The sequence below is a fragment of the Heliangelus exortis genome, chromosome 1, assembly GCF_036169615.1.
Source record: "Heliangelus exortis chromosome 1, bHelExo1.hap1, whole genome shotgun sequence".
NCBI classification, from domain to species: domain Eukaryota; kingdom Metazoa; phylum Chordata; class Aves; order Apodiformes; family Trochilidae; genus Heliangelus; species Heliangelus exortis.
Window position 1 is genome coordinate 113,555,545 of NC_092422.1, and position 22,864 is coordinate 113,578,408.

General features: G+C 44.0%; 2 protein-coding genes across 5 annotated transcripts in view; one reads left to right on the plus strand and one right to left on the minus strand.

The window, feature by feature from the left end:
- The window catches only part of CCDC191 (coiled-coil domain containing 191), a 20,900-nt gene extending 14,979 nt beyond the window's left edge, over positions 1 to 5,921 (minus strand). Inside the window, exons 1-6 of one of the 3 annotated variants that reach the window (XM_071759574.1) lie at positions 5,707 to 5,921; positions 5,211 to 5,252; positions 4,203 to 4,338; positions 1,873 to 2,004; positions 1,156 to 1,334; positions 427 to 650 (exon numbers count right to left, since the gene is read on the minus strand). In XM_071759574.1, coding sequence (XP_071615675.1) covers positions 427 to 650; positions 1,156 to 1,334; positions 1,873 to 2,004; positions 4,203 to 4,338; positions 5,211 to 5,252; positions 5,707 to 5,775 — 782 coding nt within the window. In that variant the 5' untranslated portion in view covers positions 5,776 to 5,921. The other 2 variants (XM_071759584.1, XM_071759594.1) reach the window with 2 other exon arrangements.
- Positions 5,906 to 21,247, plus strand: QTRT2 (queuine tRNA-ribosyltransferase accessory subunit 2). Of its 2 annotated transcripts, XM_071759607.1 has the most exons (8): positions 5,906 to 6,213; positions 7,136 to 7,191; positions 9,337 to 9,413; positions 12,145 to 12,354; positions 14,049 to 14,248; positions 17,360 to 17,511; positions 19,053 to 19,170; positions 19,945 to 21,247. In XM_071759607.1, exons 1-8 carry the CDS (start codon positions 6,017 to 6,019, stop codon positions 20,204 to 20,206), a joined length of 1,272 nt encoding a protein of 423 aa, XP_071615708.1. In that variant the 5' UTR covers positions 5,906 to 6,016; the 3' UTR covers positions 20,207 to 21,247. The 2 variants fall into 2 exon arrangements, with proteins under 2 accessions (XP_071615708.1, XP_071615717.1); XM_071759616.1 differs by lacking the exons at positions 5,906 to 6,213; positions 7,136 to 7,191; positions 9,337 to 9,413 and adding an exon at positions 10,611 to 10,726.
- The last annotated feature ends 1,617 nt before the right edge of the window (positions 21,248 to 22,864 follow it).

Consider the following 22,864-nt stretch of genomic DNA (forward strand, 5'->3'; position numbering starts at 1 on the left):
AGTGCTAGACTTTCAGCACAGACTATTCTTTTATTATTATTTTTTTTTATTTTATCTTATTTATTCTTTTTTTTTTTTCCCGTGTTATGGATTTTATGCTGCTTTGGAGGCTAAAAAGTCTGGATGGGGCCACAGAGTTCAAGAAGAGAATGCACAGTGGTGCAAACACACTCCTGCTTAATGATTCAATGCACATATTGATAATGGCTGAGGGGAACCTAACAGTATCTTTAGCCCATCTACTCACTGATGATAAACTCTGCTATTGATATTGGTAACAAAATAATAAAAGGTTTTGAGAGAGTTCAGAGACAGAGGAATAGCAGATGTTTCCTTTGAGACCACCGTTCCTCTTATATTTCACAAAAGGAGCTGATAATTATTTTTCACATGGTGCTTTCCTTCCCTGCCCTTTCTCCCTCTTACATTCTCCGTGCTTTTGCCGTGGTTTGCCTCTTCTCAGCCATTTCCTTTCGTAGTTTCACCATTTCCCTCTGGATCTCCTCCTCTTCCTTCTTGGCCTTTAGGGCCTTCTTTCTGTCCTCCTCCTGTGCTTGGAGCCTGGCCTCCAACAGAACTGATTTCTTCAGGAACTCTTCTTGTCTCTGAAGCTCTAATGCCTTCTGGTGTCTCATTCGGTTTTCTTTCACCTGGGAAGGAGAAAATCAGCAAAAGTCAAAGCAGATGCCTAAAGCTGAAAAAACGGTGGTTCAATACAGACTGAGAGGGTTGGTCACAATCCACCTTGCAAATGAAGCAAGCAACCCTGTATGTAGCTGGTGCAAACTGGGCTGATTCTGCTCTCAGACTAGTGAAAAACTCCATTCAAGAAAATGGACTTAAACCAGTATTACTTGATGGGAGCAAACTCAGAACTTATTGCCATAGCAGCTTTTCCTGCCAGTCTTTGGAAAGGGGAAAAACCTGAACAGAAGAAGTGAAAATTGATTGTGCAAGTTACTGTGAATGGCTAACATGCACATGGAAATGGAGCGATGTTTCAGCTAAACTGTGGAAGAGTAGCCTCAGGTATTTGCCTACAAGTCAGAGATTATTGCAGGTTGGGAGAGAAACCAGGCAAGTATCACTAAGCATTTATTCTAATCCTATAATCCTCCATCTTACTCCTTTTAATTTGCTGTCTTGCCTGCTCACCTGCTTGTGCCTGAGCTCCATGATTATTCGTGGATCTGTAAATTTTTGTTTTTCTTTGATGTCCTCTAGTCTAAGGACTTCCAGTATCCCACAGTTCACAACTTCACTCTGCAAAAGATGCTGTAGATATTCTTGGACAGAAGAACTTTCCAGTTCACGTTCCAGATAGCTGTACATGTCTGAAATGACGAATTCAGATTATCTCAGGCTAGTCTGAAATAAATAAACTCCTCTGTCTCATATCACAAAGCCTAACATAATTAAAAGGATCACTTTCCCAGGCTGTGAATGCATTTCTAATGAAAGCAGACACATTGACTGCACTCCATTTATCCCCAAAGAGCCTTAATCAGTCACCCATTGAACACACTGGAGCAATAACAACATTTCATCCATTCTTCGCTGCCTTGCCTCTGAGCACCTTGAACAGCTGTAGAAATTTGACAGACCTCACAAATACCCGTACACAAAAGAAATAAAATTCCTTTTACGAAGGGAGACATCAAATGTTTATGAGGTGCATTTGTGCAGTCCTACACCAAGCTGCTCTGAGAGCTGGGAGAGAAAAATCACCACCTCTAATCTTGTTTCAACTGAGCCCACTCTCCCAGCCTCAAAGCTACTTTTACCTCTCAGTTTGACAAGCCACAAGGTCTTGCTCCCTTCCCCAGGACACCCTTGGAAAGGAATCTAGGAACTGCTTTCTTGTGCTCTCACCATCAAACTGCTCACACTTCAGAGGGGCTGCAGAAGGCTTCTCCAGGAGGACAGAGTCAACTTCCTCCTCCCCATTGCTCATCAGCTCCAGTTGCAGTTTGGACTTGATCCAGTTACTGAGCAGCTCTTGGGCTACCATGAGGAAAGAGACTGATTATTTCATTTGCTTAAAAAAATACAGGGGTAAGTGTAAACTCGCAAAACTGTGTCTCTTGGGATAGTTAGATCACAGGCCGGGAAGGCTAAAATGACTGAAAGCTGACCTGTTACAGAAAATGTTACCTTCTTGACCTATTAAAGAACAGGAAGAGAAAGTGGCAACCATTTCCCTGGCGTACCTGCCACAAATTAATTCCTCTGTGCTTCATTTTTCCTACAAGACTCTGCAGACATTTAGATCACTCATGTGATTATTATAGCATTTATCAAGAAGATGGAATTCATACGAGGTAGTTCATAACTCAGTTTTCACGTTTTATCACAGCACTTGCAGACAGGTATTTCCCACGTGTACAGCCAAGGCTGTGATATGTTAAGTACAAAAAAACCCCACCATTTGGAGAAATGTTTGCTTTGTGTGTACAGGTTAGTCCTTGCAAGTGCTACAGCTCCAGGAACAACTGGTGAGTCTAGGTTAAAATCTGTCAAGTGGCAAGCTTCACCTGTACTCAGAATTGATGCTGCACCTACAGGAATGGGCTTGGTACTCCTCAACAAGGTAAACTGCCTAATGAACAACTGACTGTAAAGTCCTTTTGGGGACTGTGTCTCCACTCTTCCGTGGAAAAATGCAAAAAACACCCTCTGTTTTCAGAGTTCCTACTCAAAAGCAAGGACAGCTAGCATAGTTGCTGCCTCAACAAAGCACTTGGCCTCGCTGCAGGGATGGCTAAGCTGTTCCTGAAGCAGAATACAGGGCTGTAACCTGCCAGGCATCAGGAGCAGCCCCCCATGAGAAGCTGAGCCATTCATGCAGTGAGGATGGGCAAAGAGCAGGCATCTCAGCAGCCACTGAAGTGCAAGCCATCCCCTGTGAAAGGCACACAGCCAACAGACAGGAGGAAGCAGCTGTTTCAGATCTCTATTTCTGACACGAAGTGAAGCTTCTCCCATTGAGTCCTGATATCCTAAGGATATAAAGCCTTTTTAAAACTTCCTTAAAAGGAGGAGGATTTTTTGAAGAAAACATAAATCTAATGTTTACTGTCCTTCAAATCACTTTTGTTCTCTTTCATAATCTCTCTGGCCAGCTCAAGAATAAGGAAATATATCTGATAACAAAAAGCAGAGCTCCTTGTAATTTGAGTAAGAGAGTTCTGGCATTTCTCTTACCAATACCTTCCTTTGCAAAGTGGGCTATGTGTAGTTAATACCATATATCCATTATAGTATTCTAATAATGGATTCCAGATAAAAGGCTATCAGTTGAGCTCAGAACAATCCCAGGGGATTGGCAGACATAAAAGAGCACAGAAGGGCAAACTAAAATAATAAAGAAGCATGAGGAAAGCAAACAACTTTTCCTTTCGAGCCACTACATTGTATGATGCAGACAGTGCACTGTAAGCAGATGGGGGCATTGTGTGCTATTAGCTGAATTCTTAAGGATTACAAGGAAAAAAGCTGATTTCCTGTATTGAGGTGTGTGCTCTTCAGATGTGTCTTCATTCCATTCTGTACGGTTCACTTTTGAATCTGAAAAGAATGGTTAACTTAATTCTTAAAATCCTGTCTCCTATGATCTTTTACATTGCAAATGTACTTATAGCACTGATGGGAGATAGTTTCCCTCTCTTTTTTTTTTTTATTTTCTTTTTTTGCTGATGTACTACAGTTTGTTTTCAAATTTAAGTATGCCCTTGTGGCTGTAGGCATCACCAGGGGGAATATTTAGTTAGCTAACTAGTGAAAAAAACTTTGGATGGGAATCAAAGCAAAACCACACAATTATTCATAAGTGTTAACAAAACTCCATTTTCACATCTGGTCTGCTATGAAATACGTCAGGTAATTTCATCTGGTTTTCTATAGCTCACTAACTTGTAATTGACCTTCTAGTGTGTCTTTAAGGGCAGTATTCATCCTCATCTTTACCTGAAATCTCCAGGAGACAGAGAGTTTTTCCTTCTGTTAGGCACACTAGTTAAGATCTACCTTGAACTCTAGCAATTGATTCTTCATATGCCCTTCTCCATTAGATGAAAGTCATCTTACTATGAACTGCTTTTTATTGTTTCAAGATTGCAAGAGACTGATCAGATCAGAACCACAATGCTGGATCAAGAACAGTCCTTTTTAGGCAGCTTGTGGCAAACAGTATTTCAACTCACCTTCCTCGCAGGCCTCATTCTGATCTTCCTCTGTGGTTTCCAAACTTGTCAAAGGACCACAAGGCCCATTTAGGTACCTTGCGTTTTGAAGAGAAAAAGCTTCAGAGACACCATACTCAGAGGCTTGGCCCACTCTCTTTAAAGAAAGAAAAAATTTTCTAAGGATTGCCAGATATCAATTTTTAAACTTCCTATATTCAGGTTTCTCCTCCACAGAGAGCAAACATCAGTGGGAACGTGACACAAGGCAGCATAGCATATATAATAGATTTCTTTTGAAACACATTTATCCAACTGCTCGTTTGACTACAGAAATCTGACTTGGAAATCGTTTGGTAATAACCACTCATTTTGCAATTAGTGTCAGTCATAGTGATTGGAGAACAGTAGGGAGAATGCCAACATTCATGCCAACAATTCAGGAGGAATGAATGCCATGCCCCTGGGGGATGGATGGAGACTTGCTGAGCTAGTCCCCAGCAACCATCAAGGAATATGGTATCAACCACTTTGTCCTAACCAGGATGGTTGATGTGTAAAGAGTCTGAGTCCCATATCCATCTTTCTGAGGTGTAAATGGTCCTGACGTGTCACTGTGTTTTCACGTATAACATCTGTACCCCTGACAGCCACCATTTCTATAGAATTTCTTCCCTTTGTGCTAGGGCAACCACAGAAACCTGCTGCCTGCTGCCAGAGGTCTAGGAGGCTGCATGAGAAGGCAGACGCATCACTCCTACCAGCTGTAAAATGCAGGCTGGGGGTGGAAGCATGGGGGATGCTGAAGGAAGCAAAACAAAGGGAAATTAATCCTAAAATTAATTTTTCCCTGATTTCAGGTGGTTGTAGGTGCAGGAAATGGTGCTTTGGGGTAACTCTCTTGTATTACTTGCCCATACATCCCAAGTACAGTACTGCTCAACAACAGTTTTGTGTGTAGCCCGTGAGTTTTGTGCGTGGCAAGAAGGTACCTTACTCTTGAGTGGGTTACTGTGCAAGTTACTTCACCTGGATCCAGCGTTCCAGGAAGTCATCAGAGTCAAACCTTGGCTGGAAATGAGTTGAGAAAAAAAATAGCAGTGTCACAACCACTGTTGTTTGTGACCAATTTCATGCCACCAAGTTCAGCACCATTCCGAGAATCGGAAAATCATCCGGGTGGGGAGGCACCCCAGAGATGACCTAGTTCCAACCCTCCTGCCATGGGCAGGGACACCTCTCCCTAAATCGGGCCTCCGGCAAATCAAGCAGCACTTGCCGGAACCCTCCCACCCCCCCGGGACACGTCGGTCCGGAGCCGAACCCCCCTCCTCAAAAGCTCCAGAGCCTCGGGGAAGCAGGGGGTATCCCCCGCCCCCCTTTTTCGCCCTTGGGGCCGTGGCGGCCACGCCCCGCCCCTCACCCGCCAGGGCGCGGCCTGATTGGACAGCGCTCCTCAGAGCGCCCCCTAGCGCTCCCCCCGCCGCCGCCGCCGGTCCCGCTGCGGTCCCCGGGTCCCCGTTACCTTCATGGCGGCCCCGGCGGTGAGGCGGCGCCAGCGGTACAGGTGAGGGCAGTGCCCCGGCACGGACATGGCCGCCTACACGGTCCCGCCGACAGCCGCTCGCCCTTCTCAGCGCGTCCCAACGGCGAGCCGAGCCGGGAGAGGCTTCGCCATAGCAACGCCGCCTCCCCGCGGCGGAAGGCGGGAAGGAAGGTGTCTCCCCGCCGGCGCGGGGTGATGATGCCGAAGGAGGCGATTGGGGCGGCGGGGAGGTCAGCGCTCCGTTCCTCCCGCCCCTGCCCAGGCCGGTAACAAAGCTCCGGGGTCCGCCATGAAGCTGAAGCTGTGCGGGGCGGGCGGCGGGCGGCTGGGGACTCTGGTGGGTCTGGGTAGGAGCGGGGCCGCCGCCCTGGCGCTGCCGGGCTGCCTGCTCTACACGCGGATGGGCTCGGCCCCACACCTGACACACGACAACCTGCAGACGGTCACCGGCGTCCCGGCCGTGGCCCAGATCAGCATGCCCGCCATGTGAGTGCCGCGGCCGAGGAAGCGGGGCGGGGATGGGAGGGGGGGGGAGGTCTGCGAGGCTTAGCGAGCCCCCGCGACGCTGGTGGGGGGCAAGCGGGGCTTCGAGCTCCCCCGGGAGCAAAGGCACAGCCTGGAAGCCGGTGGTTGCTTCCCCACGGGAGAGAGGCGCGGTGGGGTGGTGGGGCGCAGGTAGAGGGCCTAAAGGGTGGCCTAAGTTCCGAGCGACTTTTAACCGGACCCCTCACAGGTTGCTAAGACACAAACCCAGCAGAATAACCAGGAGTAGGAGCAGGCGGCGCTCAAAACGAGTTTAGTGGCAACTGAAAGGGACGATGAGGTTTTAGGTTGGATATTAGAAAGAATTTCTTTACGGAGAGGGTGATCAAGCATTGGAATGGGCTGCCCCGGGAAGTAATGGATTCTCCGTCCCTGGAGATATTTAAAAAGAGACTGGATGTGGCACTCAGTGCCATGGTCTGGGAACTGCAGCGGTAGTGGATCAAGGGTTGGACTTGATGATCTCTGAGGTCCCTCCCAACACAGCCGATTCTATGATGAGCATCGTGAGGCTTGTCAGAAGCTCTGTGCTCCCCAACTTGCGTGGTTGCTGAGTGACACGCGTCTGTAGTGCTACCCAAAAAGTCACAGTGCCGCTTCGTGGTGTCCAGCAAGCCAGTGGTTAGTGTGGGTAAAAGCTCTGCCTCTTTGCCACAGATTTATGAGTGTTCCGATTTGTAAGCTGTGATTCTGGGGCCCTCGTCTCTCTGCCTCAGTTCTGCTGCCTGGTAGCTAGGTGGCAGCTATCAGTGTCTAAAGAAATCCACGTTCACTTAAGTATGGGAACAGAAGCCTTGCTTAGGACACTACCAATCTTTCTTGATGGATTTTTGCTTAGTTGATGTTTTTCTCTGTCTGGATGCAGGGCAGAAATCCATGATGTCCTGGAAGAATATAAAGAAGGAGCTGCAAAGTTTATAGGTAAAGTGTGTATATTTGCTTCTGTGCCTGGACATGTAACACAGATGGATCCCACTGCATTTTGAGGCATTACGGTAGTAAAAAAGATATAGGCTTTTCACATTTCAGGATTTTCTCACCCAAAGTAGCACTAAGGAAAGCTTGAAATAGTGTGTTGTCAGTAGTATGGCTAGAAGTCATCAAACAGGCTACAGAAATGTTGGGTTTTGCTTTATTTCTGTTTCTGCACCCAGCCTTCTTCTCTGGGGCTTCAGCACCACCTGGGATGGGGTTAACCCAAAAGTTGAGACTAGAACTGAGAGATGTTTTAATGTAGCCCCCAGTCCCTGCTGCAAATGAATCTTACTAACTGCAGTTTCTAACTTTTGATGAGGGGAATTAGAGATTCTCATGAAAAGGGCCTTCCCCACAGAGCTGTCCGAATAGATTTCCTGACAGTATCTTTCTGCTCAAGCTGTTTGCTTTTTGATTCTTACATAGCTTCTGATGATTTCCAACAGGAAATCTTCATCCAGTAGAAGAATAAACAGGTAAGGCACCCCACATCAAATCAGTTTGAGCAGTTTCAGCAGGCAGACACATGTGCCTCCGAGCTGTTCCTGTTCTGACAGGTTGTTAGGGGAAGGAGCCGTGTTGAATTTGCAGGAGTTCTGACTAGCTAAAAGAGAAGGTGGAGAAGCTTGGGTTTTTTCCCTGTTTTCTATTCTGTCAGTTTATCAGTCAGTAAGTCTCTACTTACTTCCTGTATTTTTCTGCCATTTTTTCCACATTAAACAGGCAGTTTTAGGAATATACTCACCTCCATTCTTGATACAGTTCCTAGATGATATCTTTATCTTAACATCTTGCTGATAAGACTCAGTAAAGCAGCAGTTGTCATGCTCAGTCTGGACAGTTGTGACTGTCCAGAGTTTTTCTCTTTGTCATAATAGATCACTGAGGCCTGACTGCATGGGGTGTGCAGCCAGGATCACAGTTGTCAGACTCATGTGGTGAAGAAACCTGACTGTGCAGTGCATGCAGAGGTAGCACCTCATGTGAATATCCGTATGATAAACAGCTTTTATATTTGTGGAGGTAGCTCAGAGAACTAGAGGATGATCAGCCAGGTCAACAAGCTACTTCTCTGCAATGTTTTGTTTGTTTAAATATCTTGGATTACTCTGAGTACAGAGCAAATCTTGTTAAAGTCATGGTGTGTCTGCTTAATTTCTATGATATAAAGACAGTTCTTTATGTACAGAATCTAGTGGACTTTGTAAGAAAAATTTTGAGCTGCTAATACTTGTATTGAAAATTGTGAACATTTTTATGAATTAGTAATTCTTAAAATTGTTTTAGCATTTTTGTCTTATATATGGAGGCCAATCTTTGCTTTAAATAGCAGATCAAGATTTTGGATGTGCATTTCATTACATTACAAGTTATGGCTTGGTTTTCCAAAGGAAGTTTGCACCCAACTATCAGTAAACTTGCCTGCCTTGGGGCAACTTATTCCTTCAAGAAAAATTGAAAATCCCCTTTTATCCGAAACTTCTCGGAAGCCTTATCTGAAACTTTATCTGAAACATTTTCAGAGGCTTCAGCAATTTCACTCCCTATCTGTGAAAAGAAAACTGTTCATCATTGAGACAAGCTATCTGCCTTTCTGTATGGCATTTGAAGCCTCTCATCTGGCAGGGATGATAAATTTCTCATTTCTGTAGCTGATCTGTTTCTCTCGCTATACAATGTCATCCCTTGAAAGTTCTGGACTTGAGGCTGTTGCTCAGTTTAGATGATGTCAGGTGTCAGATGTCTCCAGTGTACCTGTTGAGTGGTCAAGTGAATCAACTGTTGAGTCTAGCAAATTTCAGCAGCAGGAGCATTAATCAAGAAGCAGCATAAGTAAATCTCAAAGGAGCTGCGTAGGTTTGTCCTGATGCTGTGCTCTCCTCTCTCCAGCTAGTAAAGCTGGAGGAAAAGTTTGCCTTCTTTGGTGATGAGAGATCAAATGGACATTTATGGGTTTTTTGTTTGGTTGGGTTTTTTCCCAAAGGGATGTACTTCCATGTGGGAGACTACTCTCTTCCCTTTTGCAAATTTACAAACTATGGTTTTTTTATTTTCTTTGGTTCATGAATTTCTGTCTGTCACTGTTCCCAGGTATGCCAGACGTGGTGCTGTACTGCTCCCTTCATGACCCAGTCACTCGTTGTCCATCTGGCTACAACACCAACAAGGTAAAGTAACTGACTTGCAAGAATCAACTTAAGGTTCCCAAAAAAAAAGCTGCTAGTCTTCCCCTCATTTGTGTGGGTGTGCTTAGACAGCCACAAGATGTTTTTAATGCTTTATAGAAAAATAAATATTTGCACAGAGGAATGTAATTTACATGCTCATTCCTCTAACTAAATAAAGCTGGGTATTTTCTTACTTGGCAGCACCTTCCCTGAACAGTTCCTGAACAGTTAAGTGGCAATGCAGATAGAAACAAGAGCTCTGTAATTCATGTTCTCGTGGTTAATATGGTAGTAAAAGAAAATGTGTGTGTTTCAGCTTGTATGCTGTACAAGTTTATGGTGATGCCACTGATAAGCAGTTAACCTGGACTTCTGTGTGTGTGTGTTTACAGTCTGCTACAAGTCCACAAAGTGCAAGAAGTTAGTATTTGCAGGAATATAGCCCAGCAATCCAGGTAGACTTGCTGATGTTGGTCCGTTTCATTCTACAGGCACCTGTGTTGCCCTTGCAATGCCCAGATGTACATGTTGCCTGCCACAGCTTTGGCCTAGAGGGGGGCCACTCCTGGGACATGCTCAGATATGATCAGGCCCAAGGCCTGTTTGAGTATGGTCACTTTTGGTGAAAAGTTGCTAAATGATGGGGGATAACTACTGCCATCCAGCTGTTGAGAGCTGTCAACCATGGCTGAGTTCTGTCTTCTGGTAGGGAAGGAACTGCTTGAAGCTTGACTCACTGCTGTGCTGCTATGAGGTGACAGCAGCCATCTAAGCCTGGATGTTGCAGGTTTGGGGTGTTTTTTTTGGGTTTTTTTTGGTTTGGTTTGGTTTTTTGTTTTTTGTTTGTTTGTTTGTTTTTTGTAAGCTGGTGACAATTTTTGTCACCTTGTTGCAGTGCCTTCTGGAGCTGGATCTATGCTGGAAAATACTTTCTGTCAGCATATTTGTATTTGTCAGATAGTATTTGTCAAATACTTCAAAAGCTTTTAGAAAGCAATGGGACAGAAAGCTCTGGATTCTCTGGCACAGAGCTTGGCACAGGCTGGATTTAAATAATCATGTGGTAATGCTCAGTTCTCTAGGCCTCATGGCTATTTTATTTATTAGAGAAGCTTTTTTTCCTCTGGAGAGCAGGCTGAAGGTAACTGGATGTGATTACACTCTGTGCCTTTTGGCTCAAACAGTTCTGACTTCCCTCTGCCTGCCTTCACCAGATGTTCCTTGATGTTCTCACATAAGAGGCAGCAGGTACTAACTGGCCAACATGCTGCTGCAGAATAACATGCAGCTGCTGCATTCCAGTTGTTTTGCAGGTACTAATTTGGAATCTCTCTCCTTTGGAATAGGTTTTTTTTAATGGAAAATTTACAAAAATGTTACTACTGCCTATTTCTTTGTTACTCAGAATTAGTAAAATTGACTGATGAAGCCAAAAATAATCAGGAGAGTTGGATGAATAGCCAACAGATGTGTGGTGTGTTTATGCAATCTTTTTTATATTTTATGGAGACTGGGCAAAAAATTAACATTCTAATTTTTTTTTGCATCCCGTGATCAAATGCAATTTATGAATTAGTATGCATGAGAACTGCATTGCTTAATCTGTCTGGCGTGGGCTAGAAGAATATGTTAAAAGCCTCAAGCCCCCAAAAGTCCCCATAACACTTCAAGTAACAAGCTACTTAGATACCTGAAAACCATTCCTCATTTTAAAAAGTGTGCTGATGGTGATGAAAAGAATTAACTTTTAACAGGCTTGAGCCTAATACTTAACCTGCTTGAGTACACCTTTAGAATTTTGGAGCAGTAGTGTCACAGGTCTTAAGAATACTACAACAAAAGCATCTGCCAAGCTGCACTCACAGGTTAACTACAGATTCTGCAGTGGCTCCAGCAACACTTTGTGACTGAATGTTTAGTGAATTGAGTGGTCCAGAGGTCTAGTTCAGAGGTGTTCAGGTAACATAACCTCTCTGTACAGGTGTTTTTGTCTTGCTTTAAAATCTTTTGAGGGTAGCATGGCATAATGATGGAGGATGGGGGCCCGTGTGAGCACACAGAATGAAAAGCATGTGGAGGGAACTGAGAAGACTGCAAAATCCTAATGAGTGCCTGCCATTTCTTACATTGGCTCTGCTTGAAACCTGTGTGTTTCTTTTGTGCTGGGTATTTCAGTCTTCTCTTTAGTGGCTGGATTTGGGACCTACAATAACATTGGAGTCTAAGATTAAATTGCCTAACAACTTTCTGTATTCTTCCCAGTTTGTGTGGTTTATATAAACACATACATTCACATGGGTGATATGAATTCACTGTTTGGAAGAGGAAATGGTTTCTTGGTTTTGCATTGTGTAGAGAGAACTGGGGAGCTATATTTCCCACTGCAGCCTTCTCTGTTTTTCATGAGACAACAACATAATTTTGGCAATTAAATCTTTTATTCTTTTGAATTTTTTTCCCAGTTCTAGAAATCTGTGTGATTACAGACCAGCTGCTCTATCTCAGAGACTTCCAAACCTGTGGCTAAGTCACTGTGTTGAGTGTGGTTTCTTTCTTCTTTCGTTTATTGTGCCAAGTACAGCTGATCAACTGAGCCTTGCTCCCAGAGAACTTACCTATAAAGTATCACTCCAAGTATTGGGTGTTTCACCAGACTGATTCCTTCTCTTCTTTGACCCTTAAGATCTGTTAACCTTTGCAATTAACATCCATCCCTACTCTTCCTTGACAGACAGTGTCCCTGTGGGGAACCTCAGGGCGCATGGAAGTGTCAGCTTCCAAGTTCATGGACATACAGAAGGCCATCCAGCCAGACTGGTTCCAGTGCCTCTCTGATGGAGACACCTTTTCTGGGGAAAGTAGTAGAAAAAGGGCCAAGAAGTCTGTGGATAGGACACTTTCCTTCCTGGATGCATGCCTCCAGCTGCAAGAAAAATCACCGGTAAGGTCTCAAAAATATCAAGGTAATGGCACCACAGCTGTGTTTTGATCTGTGTTGCATCCTGGGCAAGTCCCAGGATGTAGGAAATGATGTCACACATACATATTGGAGAATGTCCAGGACAGTCACTAGTTTCTTTCATGCCAGTAGCATGATGGGTTTTCATTCTGACATCTTTTTTTAACTTCCCTCCTGCACCAGGATAGCTAACTCTCCTAGTTGAGGCGAACTATTTTTTTTTCTTTCCTTTTTTTTTTCTGCTTTTGGACTGCACTGTGTTTGTTTCACTCATCTTTGTGCTATTTATGTGGGCAAAGTAGGATCTTCCTGTTCAGATTGAGAAAACACATATTTGTGCTCTGAATTCTCCTCAGTTCCAAGTGAGGGAGGACTTGCTAGAATTTGCCAGTGCTATCATAGAATCATAGAATCATAGAATCCTAGGGGTTGGAAGGGACCTCGAAAGATCATCTAGTCCAACCCCCCCTGCCAGAGCAGGGCCACCTAGAGTACATCCCCTAGGAACGTGTCCAGGTGGGTTTTGAATGTCTCCAGTGAAGGAGACTCCACAACCCCCCTGGGCAGCCTGTTCCAGGGCTCTGTCACCCTTACAGTAAAAAAATTCTTTCTGATATTCAACTTGAACCTCCTATGCTCCAACTTACACCCATTACCCCTTGTCCTATCACTGGTCACCATAGAGAAAAGCCTAGCTCCATCTCCCTGACACTCACCCCTTACATATTTGAAAACATTGATGAGGTCACCCCTCAGTCTCCTTTTCTCCAAACTAAAGAGACCCAGCTCCCTCAGCCTTTCCTCATAAGGGAGATGCTCCACTCCCTTAATCATCTTAGTAGCTCTGCGCTGGACTCTTTCAAGCACTTCCCTGTCCTTCTTGAACTGAGGGGCCCAGAACTGGACACAATACTCCAGGTGCGGCCTCACCAATGCAGAATAGAGGGGGAGGAGAACCTCTCTTGACCTACTAACCACACCCTTTCTAATGCACCCCAGGATGCCATTGGCCTTCTTGGCCACAAGGGCACATTGCTGGCTCATGGTCATCCTCTTGTCTACCAGGACCCCCAGGTCTCTTTCACCTACACTGCTCTCCAGCAGGTCAGCCCCCAACCTATACTGGGACATCGTGTTGTTCTTCCCCATCGTGTTGTTCTATCCTTTATTTCTTCCAGCAGCTTTGAAATGTACCTCCTTTGTGGTGAAAAGGGACATACTGTCTGTACCAGAAAGGAAAATGGGTGACTGGAATCCTCTGAAAGACAACTCATTGTGAGATGTGGTGTTGACACCCAGGATAACAGCACTTGCTTTGTATTCTGCACCAACACATGTGCTACCTAAAAAAAGCTGTGCATGAAGATGATCGGTGGTGATTGCATTCACTTTAATCACACAAATCACCACAGAATGGCACCAAAATTCTTAATGAGTTAGTGTTAAGGTAAGGTAAGAATCTTGCCTCTACCGATGTCATTTCTACCTTACACTTAGAGTATTCCCCACACAACATTGTATAATGTAGCTGAGGACAAAGCACTGTCTCTGGCAAGTTCCTGGGAATGTAGGGCTTAAATAGCAGGCATCTGGAGTCTGGGCTGTGAGATGTCTTGTGTGTCTTTGGCAGAGCATGCTCTAATACTTCTAATACTCTAATATTTCTCCTGGGCCAGGAACTACAAGGAAGTGTAATGTTTGGGGCAATTGAAGGTGGAGATATCTTGGAGGAGAGGCTCAGATCAGCCAGGGAGACTGCCAAGCGGCCTGTGGGTGGCTTTCTGCTAGATGGCTTCCAGGGATGTGCCATGGCCAAAGAGACCAAGTTGAATCTGATAGCTTCTGTCACAGCAGAGCTGCCAGAGGATAAACCAAGGTAAGTTGTGTGGGCAATATCCCAAGAAGTCCATCTGTCCTATTAGAAGCAGCATCTACAGGCTGCTGTGCAATATCACTGTAGGAAATAATCACTGTATTGCAGAGCTCTGTGTGTGTGACAGACTGCATAAATTCTACCCCATGTCAGGCTGCAGTCTTCAACCCTAGCTTCAATTTTTAGCTGTAACTGATGTCAGGCTGCCTTCATGCTGTGTGTTTTGAGTATTCCAAGTGTTTGGAGAATAATCAAATTTTAATTAGGGTAATCTCTATGAAGAATTACAGGTATGAAATATGTCTGGGCTGTTTGCATTTCATCCCTGAGGCCAAGGTTTACCTGAAGTTCAGCTTGAACAAGAACATTATTGTCAACTTATTTTACAGGGACCTCTTCTCAGAAAAAACTGCCCTGTTTCCAGTCCTTTCTGGCCTGAACTGAAGGAGAGCAGAGAAGGGTGCTGGCAGAACTAGCCAGTGCTTACATGATATTAGGGCAACCAGGTCTGACCTAGTACCTGAGGCACCAAGCCTATGAACTACCAGAGGTGATACAGCCTGGCCCAAAGCAATTGTTTCCTCTGCTTGTGCTGGGATTCTGAGTTGTGCATTCTCAGTTGCTAGTTGTACCCATTAGATCATAGAATCATAGAATCATGGAATCATAGAATTAGCCGGGTTGGAAGGGACCTCAGAGATCATCAAGTCCAACCCTTGACCCACCGGTGCGGTTGCTAGACCATGGCACTGAGTGCCACATCCAGTCTCTTTTTAAATGTCTCCAGGGACAGAGAATCTACCGCCTCACCAGGCAGCCCATTCCAATGTCTGATCACCCTCTCAGTAAAGAAATTCTTTCTAATGTCCAACCTAAACCTCCCCCGGCACAACTTGAGACCGTGCCCTCTTGTCTTGCTGAGAGTTGCCTGGGAAAAGAGACCAACCCCCCCTGGCTACACCCTCCTTTCAGGGAGTTGTAGAGAGCAATGAGGTCTCCCCTGAGCCTCCTCTTCTTCAGGCTGAACAGCCCCAGCTCCCTCAGCCTCTCCTCATAGGATCTGTGCTCGAGTCCCTTCACCAGCCTGGTTGCCTCCTTTGGACCTGCTCCAGCACCTCGATATCCTTCCTAAACTGAGGGGCCCAGAACTGGACACAGTACTCGAGGTGTGATCCATCCCTGAGATGGGACAGGAGTGGCAGTGCTCTTGACTTTTATAAATAACTAACTAAAAGTAACTAAAGACTTCAGGAAAATGTGTGCTAGTATTTTCCAGTGGTTCAGAAGTACATGGGTTTCTGATCATTGGGTTGAGCTTGCAGGTTTTTGCCTGGGTTGCTCTTACAAGAGCAATGGAAGTAGTATGGGTGCTTTTTTCATCATCTCATGAAGAGAGTGACTCGGGCCCTGTTGTCTTTCTGTATCTGTGCTGCCCTCTGCTAGCTGAGCATTGCTCTGACCTAATGGTGTTCAAAAGGAAATTAAATGCAAAAGCATGTGTCTGGTGTTGCAGCTTGTTCATGCTTAGCAGCACCTGGGGTTTGAATTTTCCTGACAATTAGAAGGCTTGCTGTGTTGTTGCTGTCCTGTCTGTTTGAGCTACTTAAAAAGATCCCCTGGGAGCATTAGAGACCAATCTGCTCAGCTAACCTTAGTGGCTACCAGTGCATCTGCCTCATCTATCAAACAGTTTGCTTGTCTGGTTAAGACAAATGTTTCTGACCTCTTTGTAGGAAGAAAGCTGTTTGGCCCTAGGGGGTCTTGTAAGTACCTCAAGTAAATTTCAGACAATCCTGCTTTCCCGAATCACCTTTGCCATTCTGGCTGGAGAAGTCTGTTTGCAGCTGTGTTCTAACCCAGTATGAAATTCTCTAGAAGGCAGACACTTTCAGTTGCTTCTTGAGTGAAGAGCAGCTTTTTATGTGGTGGTGAAATGATGTGGTGAATGTACTCTGTAGGGTCCTTTCATGTACCCAAAGTGCTGAAGTCTTTTGGTAAAATTTATTTTCCTTTTCAATAGCATCAGAACCCTTGCAAGAAAAAATGTTTCTCCTACCTGTGCAAAGATAAGTTTCAGCAAGGGTTTTAATCATATATGCAGAGATGCTGTTTTAACTATTATAATTTTCTCCTTGCCACGAGAGGCTTAAACGTAAGACACTTGTGTTGTAAACTTGTCCCAGCCTTATTCTGCACTCATCATTTTAATTGGAGTACTTAGAAAAGTGACTAAAAATGGCACCTTGTGACTTCATTTATCAGCCCCTGTGTATTTTCCTAATTATCTGTTTAGATCATTGCCCTACATTAGCTTCTGCTTCTGTCAGTGCAGCCGTGCACTTGCAGGAGTTCTCTTCTGCTGTGTTCTCTTCTGCTTCCCCCACACTCAGGGAAGCTGCCAGATAACTCTGGCTAACAGCAGGATCTCCTATTACCACTGGTGGCAATCCAGGTGGGTTCTTCCTGGCTCATAATGCCACGTCCCAGGAGATGTTACAGCCTAGGTCTTTGGCTAAATCATTTGAGCAGGTAGAGTGTAAAGAAGAGTGAAGAATAAAGCAGGGAACTGTTCTCTTTCCAATAACATCAGTGTGTTCTCCTTCAGGCTGTTCTCCAAGTGCTACATAATGTGGCTGTCACCTGAAGGACTTGTATCTTTGACCAACCATCTACAGCTGTCCCTGCTGCTCTTGATCAAGTCCTTTTAGACTGTCTCCCAAAGCACATGCCAAGCCAAGGGGTCCACCTGTCTGGAATCTGGTAGTTCCCTGGGGCACAAACACAACTAAGGAAAAGATCTGTTCCGTGACATAGATGTTAGGTGTATTCATGTCTGCGTGAAAGAAACCAAATTGCTTCAAACATAATGAAGTTTTTCAGGACTAAATGAAGGATGATTGCTGCCTTTCAAATGGCAGATAAAGAAAAGCCTGCCATGTACTGGATAGGCTGGAGGTGGGGAAATGGAAGCACAGAGAATTCTGAGCGATGGCTGTTGTACCCACTTGCCTTCTGGTTAACAGTTGTGGGGGGATAAACCACATGTGCTGCACATGGATCTTTTCCTTCAGGTGCTCAGATTATGTTAGATTTGCCTTCTTGTGTGTCTTACAGAATCATCCACGGTGTAGGCAAACCAGATGAGGTGCTTGAGTGCATTGAGAGGGGAGTGGACATTTTTGAGAGCTTCTTTCCCTTCCAAGTGACAGAGCGAGGCTGTGCCTTGGTTTTCAGTTACGACTGTCATCCAGATACTGAAGCAACAGGTAGGCTCCTTGATGGTCATAACCATTTTTTACTGTATCAACCAGTATTGTGGCAAGCATAATTCATGCTTTGGAGGAATCTGTATTAGAGTTTTTTGTTCCTGAAACAAGTGCAGTAACCGTTTAAAAAAAAATTGGAATTCCACTGTCAAGTGTTGCTTTTGAAGGTGAGGTATTTTGGTGTTAAGACTGCTGAGGTGAACCTGAGGCCTCAGCCTGGGATCTGAGTGTCTAATTAGCCAAAATATGCTTATATACTTATTGAACACTGAAGAAAGGTGTTTTTGCTTGACAGCACTGGCAAATTTTTTATTACCATTAGTAGTGATGGCTAGGCCTATTAAGTGGAGATGTTAGGTACTTGATCTGATTTGCTCTCTGGACCTGAATGTGCCTGTTTTAATATATTTTTTAAGTCCCTTACTCATTATAGCTGACAAAAGGTAGAGATCCCATTTCTGTGTGCAGCTGTCCTTTCTGTCCTTGCATTCATCGGTTTATATCAAAACAAACAAGAGGTGTTCCTAACTCCTTACTTCATTACACTGAGATGGGTGCCTGTGTGTCACCAATTAAAGCTTCTATCACATGTGTTTCAAGCAGCCATTTTTTTTTTTTTTGCCTAATAAATTCTTTTAATGCAGAAAAATATCTCACCTTTTTCCTCCTGGGTGGAACCTAGTGGCTTTTCATGGATGGATAGTTCATAACCAGCTGAATAGAGCTGAACATCTTGTTTCTGTGTGCTGGTTTTTTTAATCCTTCTCTTTGTTTGTTCTTTACCTTGTCTCACCTTATTCTTAAATCATAAGAATTCTGGGTAAGGACCCAGAATTTGCCTCTTTGCCTCTGTAACACTCAGAAGATTTGGACTGTGCAAAAATACTGATGTTTCTACATGTGTTTCTTGCTTAAGAACAAACCTAAAAATGTAAACCTAAAAAATTACGGGGTGATTTTTTTTATTTTTGCTGACTACTGAAAAGGCAGATGTGGAATGTGTATCTTCTGCATTTGTGCTACCAGCCTCTTTTGATTCCCATATCTTCTTTTATTAAAAAAAAAATGGATAAAAAATAAAGGCATCTAAATCTCTTGAGCCTCATGACACCATGGAAAGTAAAATGATTGAATTCAGATGAATTGCCTGTCAACCCTAACAAAATTTCACTAAAACCAATTTGTTCAGGTGTTTTTGTTCTATTCAGCATGCAGTTCAGACTGGAGATATTTTTGAAACTTTATTAAGAATTCAGTTCAGTAGAGCAGCAAAAAGTTATACTGTTGTTTCAGCTGTGACTCTTCAGTAGGCTTAGTAGAGCTGTTTTCATTTGTCTCTAGCTGTTTTAATATAAAATTGTGTTAATTAATCTATGACAATTGAAGAAAAATACTTGCTTTCTATAGGAAAGAAGTGGAAACTTGTGGCAGGAGTTTTCATCTGGCAAAAGAGTAGCAGAAATACCTACTGCAAGATTGTTACCCTTCCTCTGCCCTTGCTGCCTGTTTGTAAAAGGCTGTCGTCTTTTTATTTAAAACAGTTTTAACACAAAATGGGGCCCAGGGCCTGGAGAAGGATGGTACTGAAGATGACCAGGATGAAATCTGCAAAGCTGACCCAGAAATGACACCATTTGAGATATTTCTGAAGGACAAAAGGTACATGAGTTTGTGAGGAGGGCACCTGCAGCTATGTTGCTGTGTATGATGGTTTTGTGCTGTTTGATTTCATGTGATCAGTGGATGGGAGACTTCATAAAACATAAACACATAAATGTGCTGAAAAACCGTACTCTGGGACTGGAGAGTATTGGACAAGTGTTTTAGCTTTTGGTTGTCTGCATCTAAATTGGGTCATCTTGAAATGCTAGATTTTATTTAAACTATGAAGAGTTTAAACTCCACTTTCTGACTCAGTTTGGGCAGCTGCAGAGCGATTCTGTCATTTCTGAGTACTTCACAAGACTTTGACCAGTGTTAGCACCTGCCCTTCCTTCTCTTTTCCACAGCTACTGTCTGCATAGACAACTGTATTGCTTTGCTTGGTCCTCTCCACTTTGTGAGAATGGTGCATCTCCTAGCACAGGGGAAACACTGTTTTGTGAATAATGGAATTGGTAAAGCTTTGTTTAGCTAGCAAGGCATGTCTTGTACTGCAGCTTTTCTGCCAGAGAAGGCACACATAAGGCCTCTCTCTCTGCAGTGATGTAGTCAAAGTTATTGACTTAGATGTGTGGGCTGTTGGCTCTGTAGTAAGTTCTGACATGCTATATGAAGTCCTTTGTGCCAGTGGGGCTGGTGGTCTTAGATGACAGCAAATGCTACAGCAGCTGGAGGCTCAGGTTCTGCAAAAGGCCAGGTAGTAACTGGAGACTCTTAATTGCTTGAATGAGTTGCCTTACCTAACATTATCCAACCTTGCTTCCTCCTTAGGTACCAAGATGATTTAGGTCCTTTGCTGGAAGGATGCTCCTGTTACTGTTGTCAGAGACACACTCGTGCCTATGTCCATCACCTCCTCATGTCCCATGAACTGTTGGCTGGTGTCCTGCTCATGATGCACAACTTCCAGCACTATTTCAGTTTCTTCAATGCCATACGGGATGCCTTAAGGGACGATAAACTGGATCAGCTGAAGAAGCTTGTCTGCAAGCAGGCACTTCAAGGCCCAGCAAATGCAAAGCCAGACCAATGAGTTCAGAGATGATAGAGGAGGTTGTAGGCAACATCCTTACCCTGTGGGACCGTGTAAGGTGGACTGCCAGCAGGGTGACCTGAACCTGTTAGTAGTAAAATGCTTCCTTCCTGGAGGGAATTGAAGGAGACATTTGAAAATGATCTTGCTTGCTGACAAGGAAGGAAGATCTTATTCAAACGTCCTTTTCAGTTAGTTGCCTTGGTGCATTCTTGGGGTATGGAAGAGCTGAAACAGCTCACAAAACCAATATGGATAGCTTTTTTTCCAGTTACAAATTATTGAACTTGTGACTGAAGAAGAAGCAGGGCATATGGTTAAAATTAATCCAGCTGCCTGGAGGCTCAACGGATGTTTGGGACTCTCATTCCATACCCAGTGGATATTACAGGTAATTATTTTTCTAGTAAATCCTAGTGGTACTGTTTTTTCATCATGTAGCTCCTTGATGAGAGATCCCACCTCAGTCAAACACACTGTTCCTTGTGGACATTGTCAGCATCTCTGTCCCTGAAGAGAACCGACTGGAAGTGCTGTTGTGTTTAGTGGCACAAGGGACTGTATAGATACTTCTCTCTCAGGCTGCCTGTGGTACAGACTGTTCTCTGGGCCAGGAGAAGTCCCTCCACCTTTGCCTGGCCTTGAAAACCCCTGCCTCAGGAGGCCCCTGTTGTGATGTTACATCCAGAAAGAAGAGAGAGGGTTGAATCCATAAAAAAGCTATAGAGGCTTTTTTTGGCTGTGTATCCTTTCACTTGTATGGAGTAAGATTTCACTCCCATATTATAGCATGGGGATGATAATGAATGTACCATTCTTTCCAGCTGTCCCAGCACCAGTCAGTAGCAGACTGCTCAAATATCAGTGAGACAGAGCTGTGGAAGGGATGTGTTGCAGGAAATGGTGTTTAGAAACAATCTTATGGCTGCTTGTTTTAATCACATTCCTTTTGTGCATTTTTTTTATGCCCCTTGCTTTGATATCCTGGATTTATTAATTTTATGCTATGAAGCAACAATAAATTTTTTTTATTATTCTTTACACTGGCTTTTCAATGTGTGCCAGAGGTGGCGTGTGTACTGTGTTCAAGATGATGTCTCCTGGAAACTGACGTGATTCATCTAGGATTAGGATTATGGAGCAGGGGTCCAAAGATTTTGGTTCAAAAGAATGCCATAACAGACCTGGAAGTGCTCACTTGGAAGGCACTCACCTGTCCCTCTCCCCACAAGACCTGTACTGCCTGAATGAAGCTTAAAAAAAATACACTTGCTGACCTTAAAGTAGTTCAATATTAATCTGCCATTTGCTCTTCAGCATTTCTTCAGTGTTTTAAGGTTATAGTGTCTTGCATCAGAATGACTTACTGTGAAGTATCAGGAGTTTCATCTTCCCTGTCTGCATTGCCTTTGCATTCCTACCTCCTTGGGCGTCTACACAATGCTGTCAGAGCCATTTCTATCCTTCCAGCCTTATCCACTCTGTTGCACTATGTTTCTGTTCCACAGGATCCCAAAGAAATGGCAATAATACTGCTTTACTGTTATTTTTAAGTATAGATTATGGAGAATAATTAAGTGATAGAAACTATATAAAACACAGGACTAATTATCTTACCCCAAGGACAGTCACACATACCTGGTGATTGCTAATGTTGATGCAGTGCTGGAAATGTTGGAGATGGTGGCCTGGGTATGCAGCATGAGGCAGAAGGTCTGCCTATCTTAAAGGGCAAGAAATTCTAATGAAAAAAAGTGTTTTATGCTTCCTCAGAGAGGGGTGCAGGACAAGGTAGTGTTGGGACCTTGCAACTCTTGTTTCTGCAGTGACTGTTTTTGCAGTGTTGCAAGTGTCAGTGCAAAACCTTACAGGAGGCAGCAGTGACTAGTTAAAAACTGGTCCACTGACCCTTTCTTATCCTCGTACTCACAGTCACCAAATCACTCCATGAATCAGCCCAGCACTTGGGCACCAAGATGCTTGTGTCCAAGAGGTCTGTCAGGACTGCTCTGTGAAGACCTGGAGGATAAGGGGTGCTAGCTAGTGTGTCCTCCTCTCATTGCCTGCATTATTCTTAGGTTTGGAAATGCCATTTTGTCCCCTTTGGGAGCTGCTTGCATTCAGTTTCCCCCTCGTGCCCCACTTCTACAAATCATTAGGCTTTATTAATTTTGTCTCCCAATGTGCCATTCTCAGTAACCCTTCTGTTCTTCCTTCTGGCCTTCCAGTCTTTCTGTGCTGCTGTGTTCCCGTTGGTTCTGCAGTCATAGTGACCAGGTTTTCCTGCTACAGTTCTCCATTTAGCTTGTCTGTGTGTGCATGTGTGTACCAGAGCTGCACTAAGTGAATGAATTCCTACTGGGCAAAATTTAACCAGCTACATCTGTACATTATCCAACAAACACAGTAACGAATTGCACTAACCCTGGAACAACCTTAATGTGTTGTATTTGCACAAGTTTTCAATGTATCCATCGGTCTTCATAGTTCGTGTTGCAAACATGAAGCAACATTTTTTATGCAGACTTATAATTTCTTTATTTCCAAGCAGAGATCTAATTTCTTTCAAAAATAGAATTCTTGCCCTAATAGGGGGAAGAAAACTACATTAAGAAAACTAAACTTTTCATAGAGAAGTGAAATTGAAAATTAATAGGG